A 16,748-nucleotide genomic window follows, 5' to 3' on the forward strand; every position below is an offset into this window, starting at 1 on the left:
AGTGTCCTACCAGATTCTTTGCTCATCTCATTATGATTTTGGTTTGTTTTTTTTTGCAGTGGAAATAACTGTCTCTTGCTTAATTTAAACACTTTCACGTAAACCCTCTCATCTCTGCCAATATTTACCCCCTTTTGTGCCACCCCTAAATACATTCACCTCACCTCCGCCAGCATGCAGCCCTTCTCACACTGCTCCCCACAACAAACATTCATTCCCCCATCTCACTCAACTTTTGGCATTCACCACTTCTCCTTCCACATAAATCACTGCTGTGGCCCAGAGCTGCTTCTACTCCAGATCTCCCTGTGGGGGGGGGGGGGGGGGGTGGGGGGGAAGGAGAGGAAGAGCTGAAATTGACACAATGGGACAAAGAAGAGCTCCTTTGCTCTGCTCCAGCTCCTCTCCTGCTGTCACTCCCACCCTCCTCCATATTATGCCTTTTACCATGGAGACAGAAGAGGGAGGGACTGGAACATGAAAGTAGGGTTTCCTTGCTCTGCTTGCTTGCTTGATCTCCTCCCCTCTAGTCCCTGCATGACAGGTGGAGGCTGGGGGGGGGGGGGGGAACGGACAACAGAAAAGAGGAATTAGATTAGGAAGCAGAGTGACTCTTCTTTGCTTTGCTCTGTCCACTCTCGCTTCCCTCTCTTCTTGTTCTCTGCATGCTGCTTGGGAAGGGAGGAGTTGAGACAGGAAGTAGAGGGCTGTTCTCTGCTGTCTGAGATTTGGGTCAGTGGCTAATAGTCAGGGCACCAGCCCCTGGCCTCTACCACTGTGGCAAAGAAAGGAGTTTAAAGTGGCACACCAGTTGAGAAGCACTATTCTATCCATCTTATTCCAGTTGTCACTACATTATATAATGAAAAATATCACTTTACATACTGTACATACCTTGGTGTCTAAACGCTGTAAATAAGAACAAATGTACTCTATGCTGGCTCCAAATGGGTGAACATGAAGAAAGGTGGAAATTATGCCTAAAAAAGATAACATAAGTTACATGTTACATTTTATAAAATACAGGTTAAACATAGAAAAACAGCAACAAAAAACAGCGAGGTCAATATTTAGTGGGGCAATAAGCAGGAAAATTACCTGGATAACTTTATCTGGATTCTCATTGGAATATACCCCAACATGTAAATTTTAAAAGGAGTGGCGTGCGCATATTGGGCACGGGAGCAAAAATATGCTTAATGGAGAAATTACTTACCTGATAATTTTGTTTTCCTTGTAGACTGATGGACTCAGGACTAGAGGGTTATGTTCCTTTGCCAGCAGATGGAACAATCTGACGTCACAGTATATATACTCCTGCCAGTATCTCAGTATCTCTTCAAATTTTAAACTTATCCAAAAACCGGCACACAAAAATTTTTTCTTTTAAATAAATTTTTACCTTTTCTTTTTAAGATTGCAATTCACCTATGTGCCTCACACATACCCAACCTAATTTAAACTTGCGTTTTAATATCAAAGAAGATTATATATGTCTTAAATATTTGATAGGTGTATGGTAATGCTTCATAAAACTTTAAGAGCACCTGACATGGTGTCCTGCTCGATTTTTATTGTTTAATCATAAGCACCACCATCCACCACATAGTCCTTTAATCAATTATTCAAAAACTTTTTGTTTGTTATTTTCTTAAAAATTTTTTCTTTTTATATCTTTTTATATCTTCTTATATCTTTGAACAACCAAGTTTAAAAGGAAAGTGTAAAACACTAAATGTAGAACAAGAGATTGTAGGTCGCCAATCACTCAGGACTGGAGCATTACTTATCTTTGCACTTAAAGTCCTCAAATACGATCTTTCAGCGGCACTTGCCCCAACAAGGCCCGGTTTCGAATCCTCTTCATCAGGGGAAGCCACTCCAACTTTGTCCCAGATAATTTCATCTCATTTAATGTTCCAAATCCATAAAGAGCTCGCCATTTTTTTTGAAGAGGAGCGTGGAGTGAGCAGCGCTGAGGCGAGCTCTTTATGGATTTGGAACATTAAATGAGATGAAATTATCTGGGACAAAGTTGGAGTGGCTTCCCCTGATGAAGAGGATTCGAAACCGGGCCTTGTTGGGGCAAGTGCCGCTGAAAGATCGTATTTGAGGACTTTAAGTGCAAAGATAAGTAATGCTCCAGTCCTGAGTGACTGGCGACCTACAATCTCTTGTTCTACATTTAGTGTTTTACACTTTCCTTTTAAACTTGGTTGTTCAAAGATATAAGAAGATATAAAAAGATATAAAAAGAAAAAATTTTTAAGAAAATAACAAACAAAAAGTTTTTGAATAATTGATTAAAGGACTATGTGGTGGATGGTGGTGCTTATGATTAAACAATAAAAATCGAGCAGGACACCATGTCAGGTGCTCTTAAAGTTTTATGAAGCATTACCATACACCTATCAAATATTTAAGACATATATAATCTTCTTTGATATTAAAACGCAAGTTTAAATTAGGTTGGGTATGTGTGAGGCACATAGGTGAATTGCAATCTTAAAAAGAAAAGGTAAAAATTTATTTAAAAGAAAAGAAAAAATTTTTGTGTGCCGGTTTTTGGATACGTTTAATATAGGAGTTACCCCCACGTTTGTGGATAGATTTGGCTAGTATCTCTTCAAAAGCAACACATTCCAATGGAAACACTGAGAGGAGAGGATCACCTTGCTGGTGGCTGAAAGGAATCAGTAAGTTTTTGCTTGGGACATTGACTTTTTTAAAAGTATTGGGCAAAGTTAACTATTTGGGAATATTATTTTGTGTGTTTGTGCCTTTAATAGTCAGAAAGGCAGTGAATAAACAAGTTAGACTGTTTTGCATTTTTAAATAGTCAGTCAATAAGGTAGCAGTAGGTAGACAGTGAATACACAAGTTAGACTGTTTGTATTTTTAGTCAGTCAATAAGGAAGCAGTAGGTAGTGTGTTTATTTTTAAAAGTCTGGAGAACTGAGTGTTCTCCAGACTTTTAAAGAGCTGAGTGTTTGTATTTAATACTAACTGAGTGCATTGTATTGAAAAATAAAAAAAACCACAAAAAAAAACAACCCACAAAAAAGTAGCCAGAAGCTAGAAATAAGCTAGGAGCAGTATATACCAAAGTAAAAAAGTTGAATAGTTCAGCTCAGTTACTCACCTTGGAAAGGTGTTGCGGTAGTGTGATTGGGTTTGAATAGGGACCAACATTTGTTAATCAAGGGAGCAGTGAGTCACTCAGGCTGACTAACTGAAGTTAGACTGTTTGTATTTCCCAACCCACCCACCCCTAGCTCATCCCTTAATTTATAGGCAGGTGCCACTTTCACAAAAAAAAAACAAACAAAAACTTTATTGAGAATTCGATCAGACCCCGGTAGGCCACTACCAGACACATAGTGAATTCACGAATACATTTAAAGGAAGTTAGACACATTCCTACTCCCATAGCAACCTAAAACTTAACTAGGAACTGATCAAAATTGAGATGAAGGCAGCAGTCCAGCAGCAAGAGGGGGGCTTCCCAGTCTTTTGCATCGAGTGTCACATGTATGATTTTTTTGAAACTTGTTTTTACCTTAACCTTTTCACCTACTTCTTTTGAAAACCATAATGTTTTTCTTACTTTTACTTACTTTCTTAATATAAATGTTTATTGCCCTTACATCCTCCCTCACCTGTCAGTGCTCTCCCTAAGTTACGCCACAATAACAGAACAAGCTGGACCACCTGAGGTCCAGGAAATGGATCTGTGTGTGATCCAGCTCAGACATTACTCTAATATTGAACCACAATGTCCTTTGATCTCCGAACCTGAGGTGACCACCCACTATTGTGACATTAGAAACATATTTTTCAATTTGAAGGTTCCAGGTCCAATATTCTGCCTGTGCATGTGGGTTATGCTACCAATTGCTTAAGCAGAATCTCCATACTTTTAGCAATAGATACAGATGGGATTCTCCTATGAACTTTTGACAGATTGAAACCTCCTACCAGCTGCAATTTTATTGATGGTCTCAACTAAACCTTGATCCCTGTGATACAGGACTGCAAATTATACCTACGTATAGAGAAGTTCTATTCCCTTTTATAGGATAACCTACAGTGCACATTCTTCTATCTCTACACCAAACTACATTTCAATTGCTTTAATATTATTCTTTACATAATGAAAAATTACAGCACAAGAACATAAGAACTTGCCATGCTGGGTCAGACCAAGGGTCCATTAAGCCCAGCATCTTGTTTCCAACAGTGGCCAATCCAGGCCATAAGAACCTGGCACGTACCCAAAAACTAAGTCTATTCCATGTTACTGTTGCCAGTAATAGCAGTGGCTATTTTCTATGTCAACTTAATTAATATGGTTTCAAAAGAGGTAGGTGAAAAGGTTAAGGTAAAAACAAGTTTCATAATGTACAAGTGATACTCCTGAGAGAATCCTGCATACATCAATATCCTGCACACGTTATTTGTCAAGATAAAGCAATATAATTACTGTGTTTGAATAATAACTTAAAGTACAATACAGAAAAAATTTATTACTGAAAGATACAGGCTGTTTTTATTGTTTTGTACAGAATTCTACAAGGAGGTATAGTAAAAGTAGATAAGAACTGGCCTTTCCCCAAGGCTTGGAACTTCCCTTGCTCTCCCCCCCACCACCCCGGGCTTGCTCTCTTCCCCCAGAATCAACCTCCAAGAACTTATCTACTCCTTTTTTAAACCCAGCTACACTAACTGCACTAACCACATCCCCTGGCAACAAATTCCAGAGTTTAATTGTGCGTTGAGTAAAAAAGAACTTTCTCCGATTAGTTTTAAATGTGCTACTTGCTAACTTCATGGAGTGCCCCCTAGTCTTTCTATTATCCGAAAGAGTAAATAATCGATTCAAATATACCCGTTCTAGACCTCTCATGATTTTAAACACCTCTATCATATCCCCCCTCAGCCGTCTTTTCTCCAAGTTGAACAGTCCTAACCACTTTAGTCTTTCCTCATAGGGGAGCTGTTCTATCCTCTTTATCATTTTGGTCTCCCTTCTCTGTACCTTCTCCCTCGCAACTATATCTTTTTTGAGATGCGGCGACCAGAATTGTACACAGTATTCAAGGTGCGGTCTCACCATGGAGCGATACAGAGGCATTATTACATTTTCCTTTTTATTTACCATTCCCTTTCTAATAATTCCCAACATTCTGTTTGCCTTTTTGACTGCCGCAGTACACTGAACCGACAATTTCAATGTGTTATCCACTATGACGTCTAGATCTCTTTCTTGGGTGGTAGCTCCTAATATGGAACCTAACATCGTGTAACTACAGCATGGTTTATCTTTCCCTATATGCATCACCTTGCACTTATCCACATTAAATTTCATCTGCCATTTGGATGCCCAATTTTCCAATATGAATCCAAAAGGTGAATGCTGAAATATAAAAAAAAAACCCCAAACATTCCTCACATTTTAAAGTAAGGGACTTTCATAAATATGTTGGCCACTGAACTAATCATCGATCCCAAATTTTTAGCTTTTACATATTGTGTCAATACATATAAAAATAGCAGAATATTTTTTTACATTTCACTGCATATTCAGCAACTTTCCAACACAGAGCCATGTTTAGAGATCCTGTCTCTGCCTCAGGAGATAAATTATGCATCTCCAGTAAAAGTTTGTGTGCTCACATTCATTTGAATTGTGTTGACTCTAGGCATTCTTTTCAATTAAAACATTTTTATTAATGTTTCCAAAAGCAAGTGAATAAAAACCAACAATAAAACAATGAACAAGGTCACAAATTCAGCTTGATAGAGAAAGTACAGTACATCAGCTTCAGAAGTAACAAAACAGCAGCTTGAGTAAGATTAACAAATCATATATCAAAGTAAGAATTTACAGGCTTCCACATTTGCAGCTAGCTGGTAATTCTAGGACAACAAACCAGAAATGGACACAGAGATTAACCGTAGATTTCCAATTAGAGAATACTAATTTAAATGCAATAACCATTAGAAAGTTTAATATCCAACAAGATTGGTGGGGTATAAAAATAGGAAGAGCCATAGACCAAAAGATAACAATCGGGTGAGTAAGAAGCATCTTAAAAGCCAGCATATTCTGTATTTTAGCCCAAATTTCCTGCTAAAAAGCACTGGTCAGAGGACAATAAAACAACATATGGGATAATACAAGGTTTGGGGAGGTACATGACCAACAAGAATGGGAGTCTAACAATCCAGTCTTAAGTAATTGCCATGGCATCCAAAAGCTCAATGTGCCAGAATAAAAGGATTGAGTTATATGGGACGATAAAGAAATTCTAATTGAAGACTGCCAATAATGGTCCCATGAAATAGAGAAGTCTATCATCAGGTCATCGTTCCATAATTTTTCCAACTGCTGACAATGAGGATATTTGGAGTTTTTCATCAATTTATAGAGATTAGTTGCAACATGAGATTGTGAAAAGATATTACGCAATAGAGGAATAACTGGAGACTGCAATGTGAAACGAGTAAGGTCTGGGAAAGAGGAATGAAGGCAATGACAAAGTTGAAGCTATCTATAATAATGAGAGGAGGGTAAAGCATATTTAGTAATTAAGGATTGAAATGAAACTAGTTTGCAATCCTCTAAAAGCTGACCTATAGTCCAAACTCTATTTTCCTGCCAATTTAAGCGCTGACCATTAATTTGCAGCCAAGGATTATATCACAGGGAAGCACAGGAGGATAAAATTAAAGGAGTTGGCAAGGGAGAAATGCAGCACTCAAACTCACGAAAAGCTGTATGTGTAGACCTGTGAATGAAGTGGGATGACAAGTATGAGGGTAAGGGTATCGTTAAAAGTTCAATAAGAGGGATAGGTGAGGACTGTTCTCGTTCCAACTGGAGCCATATTGGAGAAAAGCGTATGGTTTAAGTAAAAATCTGGAAAGTTAACCCCTCCCTTTTCTTTAGCAAGTTTCAACTTCTTAAGAGCTATTCTAGGAGCCTTCTTGGACCACAAAAAAGTGGGTCAGTAATTTTTCAACCTCTCTATAAAAGGAATCTGCAAAAAAGGCTGAAATCATGCTTAAAATGAAATTGATTTAAGGACAATTATTTTTTTATAACATGTTTTTTGTTGGAGGAGAGAACAAAAAGAAATATATCAATATGCAAAATAGTACAAAGGAAGAAATGTATAAACTAGTACAGGAATTCGCAAGCACAGAGATCATCACAAAGGTCTGCAAATAAATGCAGAGGTAACGGTGTCACAAAGTACGTACTGAGAGACCCCTCCTCTCATTGATCGAGAGAGGGATCGAGAGAGAGAGAGAGACTCTCATATTAGTCAACTATTTATACCACTGTAGGAGGGTGAACTAGTAACTCGAGGTGAGGATTTGGTGATGGTCTAGGGTTTGGGAGGCAGGTTTACATGCACAGTCAGAGGTACGAACTGCACAGTACATATCAGTGAAGCTTTGATGTGATTTGAAGTGAGAAAAGAGACACAAAGAAGAGATTTTTTACAATTTATTCTTGCCCTAGCTTGATAGCAAAAAGGTAGAGAGTTCATGAAGCTAGGGTGACAGTACATTATACAAATCTCATTTTTGTGTCCTTTTCCTCACTCCAAATCACATCAAAGCTTCACTGATGTGTACTGTGTGGTTTTGTATGTCTGCCATTCCGTTTCCGGCATATCGTACAGCTTAAAGCCAAGAAAAAAGGTGTCGTTATTTCTGGCGTTAAAATGTTCGATAATGTGTGTTACGCTATTGCACGCAACATTAAACACCCCTCATTTTCATAAACCCCACCCAAACTCCTCCCGGTTGACTAAATCTCCAAAATTTGCATATGTATCTCGCGATGCGAAAAATAACGCATGCGTTATGGCATTATCGCGGGCGTTAGGGCCTTAACGCATTTTGATGAATGACCTGGTTAGTTAAATAATGTATCAGTATGCTAGGTCAATAAAATGACTTTCTTGGCCAAGGTCAAAGCTATACTGAGCATTCTAGGTCCTCCTGCCGGTAATTTCACAGTATCATCAAAAGAGTAAAAATACAACAGTTTGCCAGTCCATATGAGGGTAACCTGTAATATTCAATGCAGATGGTCTGTAACACCTTTCCAAAAAACATTATATTTGGGACAGCCAGTAGACATATGGCATAGATCACCTGGTGCAGTACCACATTTTAAACAAAGGTCCAATGCCCAAAATTTCATTTTGGCACCCTTGGTTCTGTTCTATCGACCTGGTGGAGAATTTTGAATTGTACCTCTCATAAGTTGACCGCTTTTAAATAGTGGTAAAGAACTGAAAAAGTGGACCACAGGTCATCGACAGAGAGCGACAGCCCTAAGTCCGCACTCCACTGTCCTGCTATAAATGAGATAGGCCAGTTAAAGGAGAAGTATCATTAATTTGTGACATCCAGGAGCGCAATTTGTTGAATTTAGTTATGGTTCAAAAAAACTTTCTTCCTGGTCTGTAAACGCAATAGCAGCAACACTCATTCCCCACTGAAAAGCAATAATGCCTGGATTGGAGGTAAGCAAAAAAATCTGTTTTAGGAATATCCCAGTCATCTTTTAATTGTGCAAAGGAATGGGGGTATTGTAGTATCTGAATCCACTAGCTGCCCTATATAAAACAAACCCTTTACTTTCCATTCTTGAAACACTTTACAATCTCTACTGCTAGGAAAATTTGGGTTGCCCATCAGGCTCAAAAAGGGAGATACAAAAGGAGAGCAGTTATTCAAAAGACTCTACCACTTCCAAGCTTTATGGAAAGCCTTAAACCAGAACTCCCAATGGCAAGGCACCAATTTTACCAGTAGGGAACAATGCAAGAAATTAATTAGTTCCCATGGGGATGCCAACTCAGCCAAGAGATAGTCAGGATCAAACTTGGCATGTAAAGAAACTCAATCCTGTATGTACTGCAGTAAGGCTACATTACAGCAGCCAAGATCAGGTAAGGCTTGCCCACCTAGTCATTTGTTAAGACATAAAAAATGATAGGCAGTACGAGCAGGCTTGCCCCTCCAGATAAAAGTAATGACAGCAGACTTAGGAGCATTTGTAGGACATATATATAACATTTTAGGAAAAAAAGACCATTTTAACCATTGCACATCTCCCAAAGAAAGATAACGGATAATCCACCCATTTACATAATAGTTCCTTATGATTATTTAGTGCTTGAAGTATATTATGTTGATACAGCTCAGGTGCTGTGTGAGTAAGGTAAATTCCTAAATGTTTCAGACCCCCCCAAGTTCCATTTAAAGGGAGTTTGGCAGACATCTTTTAAGGATGGGAAGAGTGGGAACGCTTCAGGCTTTCCATAATTCATTTTCAAACCTGAAAAAGACCCCAAATTTTGGAGAGCTGTAGTGATTAAGGGCTCGCTATGTTCAGGATTGCCCACAAATAACAACATATAATCTGCAAACAAACTGAGCTTCAGCTCTCGTCTACCAATCCAAACACCTCTAAATCCCCTCAGCTCTCATAGAAAAATAGACAATGGTTCACGAGTCAGTACATAAAGTAGGGGGAGATCGGGATGTCCCTGTCTCATGCCGCGCAAGATTAAAAAGGGATAGGACAAGGATCCATTAGCAAAATTTTGGGCTGCAGGACCCTCACAGAGTAGTTGTACACAATTAACAAAGCTGTGTGGAAAGTCGAACTGCTCCAGAGCATACCAGAAGTAAGGCCAGTCAACATGATCAAAAGCTTTTTCTGAGTCCAAACTTAAGAGAAGTCCAGTAGGATTGGCAGAAGGGGCAGAATAAATGGATATTAAGGCTTTCAGAATGTTTGCAGTAGAACTGCGGTTCTTAATAAAACTGGACTGATCAGTCTTTACCAATGATTGGATTACGCTATTCAAATGGTCAGAGAGAATGGCCGCCAGTATTTTGATATCCTGATTAAGTAAAGAGATGGGCAGGAATGATTCTGGTAATAGTGGATCTTTACCTGGTTTAGGGAGAAGGATAATAATGGCCAAACTATGGCCTACTGCAAAGGCCCCTCGGTCACGAGCAGCTAGAGACATGGCACATAAGGGAGCTGCAATATTTGTGTTCAGTAATTTATACATTTCAGGTCCGAGAGCCTTGCCCAGGTGCAAAGATTGGATGACTTTTTGAATCTTTAAAATTTGTATAGGAGACTCTAAAACAAATTAATTCTGGTTTGATAGCTTAAGATGTCATTCAATTCCTTCTTCACCTCTAACAATTTAGCTTTGTGTTCTGCTATTAGACTTTTCATATGAAGCCTCTTAAGCTCTGTCAACTGCTTGCTTAAGGATAATATCCTAGCATTGCGGTGTTTATGCAACCCAGCACTTTAGGAAATAATATGGCTCTGAAGGACCATCTCAGCAGCATTCCAGAAAGTTAGGAGATCCATATTGGCAGCAGTATTAGTAACTTCATATTCTTTCCATTTATCCAAAAGATATACCCTAAATTGTCTGTCGTGATATAAGTGACTGGGAAATTTCCAGTTTTTTCTCCCTCTTTTGGTATCTAAAAATTCCATAGTTAAGTAAAAGTAAAGCATGATCTGAATAAGAAAATTCACAAATCTCCTAACCAACTTTCTGATATTAAAAAATAATCTAACCTTGAATAACATGATGCACATGACAGTAAAAGAATCATTACTATTGTTGGGAATCCCGGCTGCGGTCTGCCCCAGCCAGGTCCCCTTACCTGCTCTGGCAGGCACAGACACCGGGTTTGTCCTCTGGCGGCATGGGGTGCCCCGGTCCTGCTCCCAGCTGCGGCGGGCCTCCCACGCGGTCCTGGACACCGCCAACAGGCTCCCTGCGCGCGCCTCCCTAGGCGCGCGCGTGCGCCATCTGCCACATCTTAAAGGGACCGCGGCTGGAAACTCGGCCCAATCCCCGAAGATGACGTCAGACGCCTGGGCTCAGTTCAGCGTTCCTTGCCTTGGCAATGGGTCCTGCTCGTAGAGTGCATTGTTGCTGCATTCTAGTTCCTGAGTTTCTGCATGTCCTGTACCCGTGGTTCCGCTGCTTCAGTTCCTGATCCCCTGTTCTTCGGATTGTCTTCTCGGTCTCGACTTCGGCTTGGTTTCCTCGTTTCTGCATGTCTACTGCCCGTCCTGACCTTCGCCTTGCTTCTTGGTTCCTGTGAATCCGCTGCCTGTCCTGACCTCTGGCCTGGTTCCTCATACTGCCTGTTCACCGCCTGTCCTGGCTTCCGGACTGTCCATGGTACTCCTGACCTCTGCCAGCCTTGACCCGGACTTCCTGGCGCTGCTCTCCGATTGGACTTCTCTTCGCCAGGAGACCCCCGCCTAAGTCCTGCCAGCCCTGGTACCGAAGGGCTCAACCTGAGAGGAACGTGGGTTGGTATAGGTGAAGCTCCTGTTGGGGCTCCTGGACCGGTACCGCCTCCAGGAAACGAGGACCTCTGAGGGCCGTCCCTCAGTGGTGATTCCAGTGCTCGTGCCGGCTCAAGGGTCCACAGAGTTAACAACTATACAGCAATCTCCACGTGTCAACCAAACCCAATTCTTTTGTAAGAAAGCCAATGCCTAAGTTTTCCTTATGTTTTTTTGGTTGCTTGGGCGGATTACAATCTACTAAAGGATTGTCAGTTATGTTAAAATTGTGCCCCATAACACAGAAATAATCATTCTATTGAAGGAGTTTGGCAGCAAGAGATGAGAAAAATCATGGGAATAAATATTAGGGGCATATATGTCGACAAGCATGACTTTTTTTGCCAAGCAGAGAGCCCAGTACAATAATTCAGCGCCCATTGATAACTGTAAATTGTTTTTTGAATGTGAAGGATAAGTTTTTATGTATAAGAATTGCCATGCCTTGCTGCCTAGCTGAGGAGGAAAAGTAGCAACTACCTACCCAATCTCTTCACAATTTCTTATAAATCGACTGAATGGGTTTCTTGAAGGAAAACAATGTTGGAGCCTCTTTTTCTCAAATCAGTTAATATTTTCTTGCGCTTAATTGGGAAATGCAGGCCATCCACATTTAAAGAACTAAAATGAATTTGTACCATCTGAAACATAAGAAATAAGATGACCGGCATGGTTAAAAGGGGAGGTGAAAGAAGCTATTTTAGCCAAAAGATCTTCATTCAAAAATTGGAAGAAAGATCCAACAGAAGAAAATAGGATAAAGCATAAACGTTGGCAAGTTAAATGTAAGACATTGATAAGACAGGCTAAGAGAGAATTTGAAAAGAAGTTGGCTGTAGAGGCAAAAACTCACAGTAAAAACATTTTTAAATATATCCGAAGCAGAAAGCCTGTGAGGGAGTCAGCTGGACCGTTAGATGATTGAGGGGTTAAAGGGGCACTTAGAGAAGATAAGGCCATCGCGGAAAGATTAAATGATTTCTTTGCTTCGGTGTTTACTGAAGAGGATGTTGGGAAGGTACCCATGATGGAGAAGGTTTTCATGGGTAATGATTCAGATGGACTGAATCAAATCACGGTGAACCTAGAAGATGTGGTAGACCTGATTGACAAACTGAAGAGTAGTAAATCACCTGGACCGGATGGTATAAACCCCAGAGTTCTGAAGGAACTAAAAAATGAGATTTCAGACCTATTAGTAAAAATTTGTAACCTATCATTAAAATCATCCATTGTACCTGAAGACTGGAGGATAGCAAATGTAACCCCAATATTTAAAAAGGGCTCCAGGGGCGATCAGGGAAACTACAGACCGGTTAGCCTGTCATTAGTGCCAGGAAAAATAGTGGAAAGTATTCTAAACATCAAAATCACAGAACATATAGAAAGACATGGTTTAATGGAACAAAGTCAGCATGGCTTTACCCAAGGCAAGTCTTGCCTCACAAATCTGCTTCACTTTTTTGAAGGAGTTAATAAACATGTGGATAAAGGTGAACCGGTAGATGTATTATACTTGGATTTTCAGAAGGCGTTTGACAAAGTTCCTCATGAGAGGCTTCTAGGAAAAGTAAAAAGTCATGGGATAGGTGGCGATGTCCTTTCGTGGATTGCAAACTGGCTAAAAGACAGGAAACAGAGAGTAGGATTAAATGGACAATTTTCTCAGTGGAAGGGAGTGGGCAGTGGAGTGCCTCAGGGATCTGTATTGGGACCCTTACTTTTCAATATATTTATAAATGATCTGGAAAGAAATATGACGAGTGAGATAATCAAATTTGCAGATGAGACAAAATTGTTCAGAGTAGTTAAATCACAAGCAGATTGTGATAAATTGCAGGAAGACCTTGTGAGACTGGAAAATTGGGAATCCAAATGGCAGATGAAATTTAATGTGGATAAGTGCAGGTGATGCATATAGGGAAAAATAATCCATGCTATAATTACACAATGTTGGGTTCCATATTAGGTGCTACAACCCAAGAAAGAGATCTAGGCGTCATAGTGGATAACACATTGAAATCGTCGGTTCAGTGTGCTGCGGCAGTCAAAAAAGCAAACAGAATGTTGGGAACTATTAGAAAGGGAATGGTGAACAAAACGGAAAATGTCATAATGCCTCTGTATCGCTCCATGGTGAGACCGCAACTTGAATACTGTGTACAATTCTGGTCGCCGCATCTCAAAAAAGATATAATTGCAATGGAGACGGTACAGAGAAGGGCTACCAAAATGATAAGGGGAATGGAACAGCTCCCCTATGAGGAAAGACTAAAGAGGTTAGGACTTTTCAGCTTGGAGAAGAGACGGCTGAGGGGGGATATGACAGAGGTGTTTAAAATCATGAGAGGTCTAGAACGGGTAGATGTGAATAGGTTATTTACTGTTTCGGATAATAGAAAGACTAGGCGGCACTCCATGATGTTAGCATGTGGCACATTTAAAACGAATCAGAGAAAGTTCTTTTTCACTCAGCGCACAATTAAACTCTGGAATTTGTTGCCAGAGGATGTGGTTAGTGCAGTTAGTGAAGCTGTGTTTAAAAAAAGGTTTGGATACATTTTTGGAGAAGTTCATTACCTGCTATTAATTAAGTTAACTTAAAAAATAGCCACTGCTATTACTAGCAACAGTAGCATGGGATAGACTTACTTTTTGGGTACTTGCCAGGTTCTTGTGGCCTGGATTTGCCACTGTTGGAAACAGGATGCTGGGCTTGATGGATCATTGGTCTGACCCAGTATGGCATGTTCTTATGTTCAAACAGAGATAAAAGTATATAACAGCAGGACCCCCAGCTAGCCTCACCATCAAAAAATACTGGTCCCTAGTCTAAGTGTTTCAATCGCCAAATAAACTAATGTACAAAAAAGCACCATAACTATCAGAAAGAATTTAGACTCACACACATACTCGCATGCATTCACATCATTTACATGCTCTGTAATTCCTGGTTCCCTAATAGGAATTCCATCTCCCCAGTTTGTGGGGTAAGAGAGTCCCAGAGCGCTCTTCATTCTTCCTCACCGTCGATCCTGGGGACCTCCCGGAATCTACGAAGAACTAAGTTTGAAGTCAACAAGTTAGAAAAACAATGACAAAAGCCAATCCCTTGTTGGGAAAAATAAGAAATCAGGCATGAGTGGCAGTAATTCGCTAACCAGCTTAGGTGCAAAGTAGAGTTCCGAAGGTGTGATACGATTAGCCACATGCACAGCAATATGATGACGTAGTTAAAATATGCGGGCTGGAAAAAAGAGAAAACAAAAAAACGCTCCGTCAAAAAAGAACAAATAGCCACAACATGCAAAAGCCTCCAGCCAGATCGTAAAAAGACTTTTGTGCAAAAAGTCACCTTCCAACATCATTCAGACGTAAGATAGAAAAAATGTTTCCAATAGCATCAGAACAGATGCCGTCAATCGCCCAACTGTGACAAAAAGTTTTGGGCATCCAAAGCAGTATGCATGAGCTTTGATTCTCCATTATGGAAGACTAATTCTCGCCGGAAACTGAAGAGCAAATTTAAGGCCACACTTATAGAGTTGAGTACAATATGGTGTTAATTCTTTCCTTGTCGCCATAACTTTTGCTGAAAAGCCTGGGAAAATCAAAAATTTTTTATTTTCATATGACAGCTCCATGTGTTTACAGAAAGCAGACACTAGCCGTTCTTTATCAGTAAACATCAAATATTTCACAATAATTTGCTGCGGCTTTTCCCCCGGGGCCCACTCTATGTGCTGGCTCCACCAAAATTGAATGATCCAGGGAGCTTACCTTAAGAGAATTCGGCAGCCATACTTTGCAAAATTTCAGCAGCTCTTCTGACTGCAGCTTCTCAGTGACTCCCACGATGCACAGGTTATTTTGCTTGCTTCTATTTTCCAAATCATCTAGTTTATCAGTAGTAGGTTTTATTTTGGACCTTGAGTTCCTCAATCGCAGTAGTGATAGAATCAAGCTGCGTTTCATGCCTCTCCACCTTTTCAAAAATTTCTGATGCAGACGTTCTGTAGCTTTCAAAATGCTCTTGGAGATCATCCACAGAGGCTTGCAATTTTGTTATTTAATCTGAAATTGCTGCAGAAACCGATTTAGTAATATCTTGGATCGCGGCCTCAGTGAGCCCTTCTGCAAGTTGTGACCACTCAGGTGCCATATTTTTTTCATCGACCAAAGGCCCTGTTTTTTTCGTTCCGATTCTCTTTGGTCGAGTCGATATTTCATCCATCAAACGATACACAAAACTGTCCATAAATATTGTAGAGTACCTTTTTGCACTTTGGAGAGGTTGTTGCACTGGTTCGGCTTAGTTAATTTGAGATTCTTCATGGATGCCAAGGCAACAAGTTAAATCTGTTTCCTATCCCACTGACATCATCAATGGAACTCCAAAGACAATTAGTTTTATAGCATCTAGTCTTCCCCACCAAGTAAGATGCAATGGAGTTCAACGGGTCATAGTGTCTTTCAGCATTTGAAAAATGCATACACTACAATGATGAATAGTAGTCTTCATGTCTCCATAGAAGTAGATGATTAAATATTTTAATCCTTCAGGTACCCATCAGAATTGATAATCTGGGAGGGTTTTTGAAGACTTCCTCAATAATCTGGGAGGGTGACACAATGACCAAAAAAGGTTAAGAGGCATGAGTTCAGATTTGGGCCAGTTCACTGTGTATCCTGAAATTCTAGAGAAGTGGGATATTATATCAATAATAGTTAGAAAAAGCTTGTTCTGGATTACAGATATATAGAATACATCTACGTAACCAGAAAATTTAGCTGTGAGAATACCTGTAAAGCGAGGGTCTTGACTCACTGCAGACAAAAGGGGTTCGAGAGATAGATTAAATAAGTATGGAGACAGAGGGCGATTCTAGGTATTCTTATATGTAGGAGCATGTTTTTTTTTCTTATATACCAACATTCGATCTCAATCGAGATATCACACCGGTTTACATTCAGGTACTATAGGTATTTCTCTATCCCCAGAGGGCTTACAATCTAAGTTTTTGTACCTGAGGCAATGGAGGGTAAAGTGACTTGCCCAAGGTCACAAGGAGCGACAGCAGGACTCGAACGCTGGTCTCCTGGTTCATAGTCCACTGCTCTAACTACTAGGCTATTCCTCCTCCGATTGGTTCCATTTATTTTAAATTTCAGCCAATGCTTGTTCTTACTGAACTACATAGGACAATCAGATTAGTCTGTTTCTCATGTGTTTGTCCCTTGTCTGCTCCTATATATAGTATAAGAATGCTGAGAGTCAACACAATTCAAATGAAGGCAAGCAAACAGACTTTTACTAAAA

At 40.0% G+C, this 16,748-nt stretch overlaps 1 protein-coding gene across 4 annotated transcripts in view; it reads right to left on the reverse strand.

Annotated features, from left to right (window-relative positions):
* Positions 1-16,748, reverse strand: part of ENOX2 (ecto-NOX disulfide-thiol exchanger 2) — a 292,330-nt gene that overhangs the window by 2,338 nt on the left and 273,244 nt on the right. For all 4 annotated transcript variants that reach the window (XM_029607117.1, XM_029607116.1, XM_029607118.1 and 1 more), the window contains one exon: positions 895-980. In XM_029607117.1, the coding sequence (XP_029462977.1) occupies positions 895-980 (86 nt within the window). The remainder of the gene's footprint in view (positions 1-894; positions 981-16,748) is intronic.

Source organism: Rhinatrema bivittatum, chromosome 6 (genome assembly GCF_901001135.1).
Source record: "Rhinatrema bivittatum chromosome 6, aRhiBiv1.1, whole genome shotgun sequence".
NCBI lineage: Eukaryota > Metazoa > Chordata > Amphibia > Gymnophiona > Rhinatrematidae > Rhinatrema > Rhinatrema bivittatum.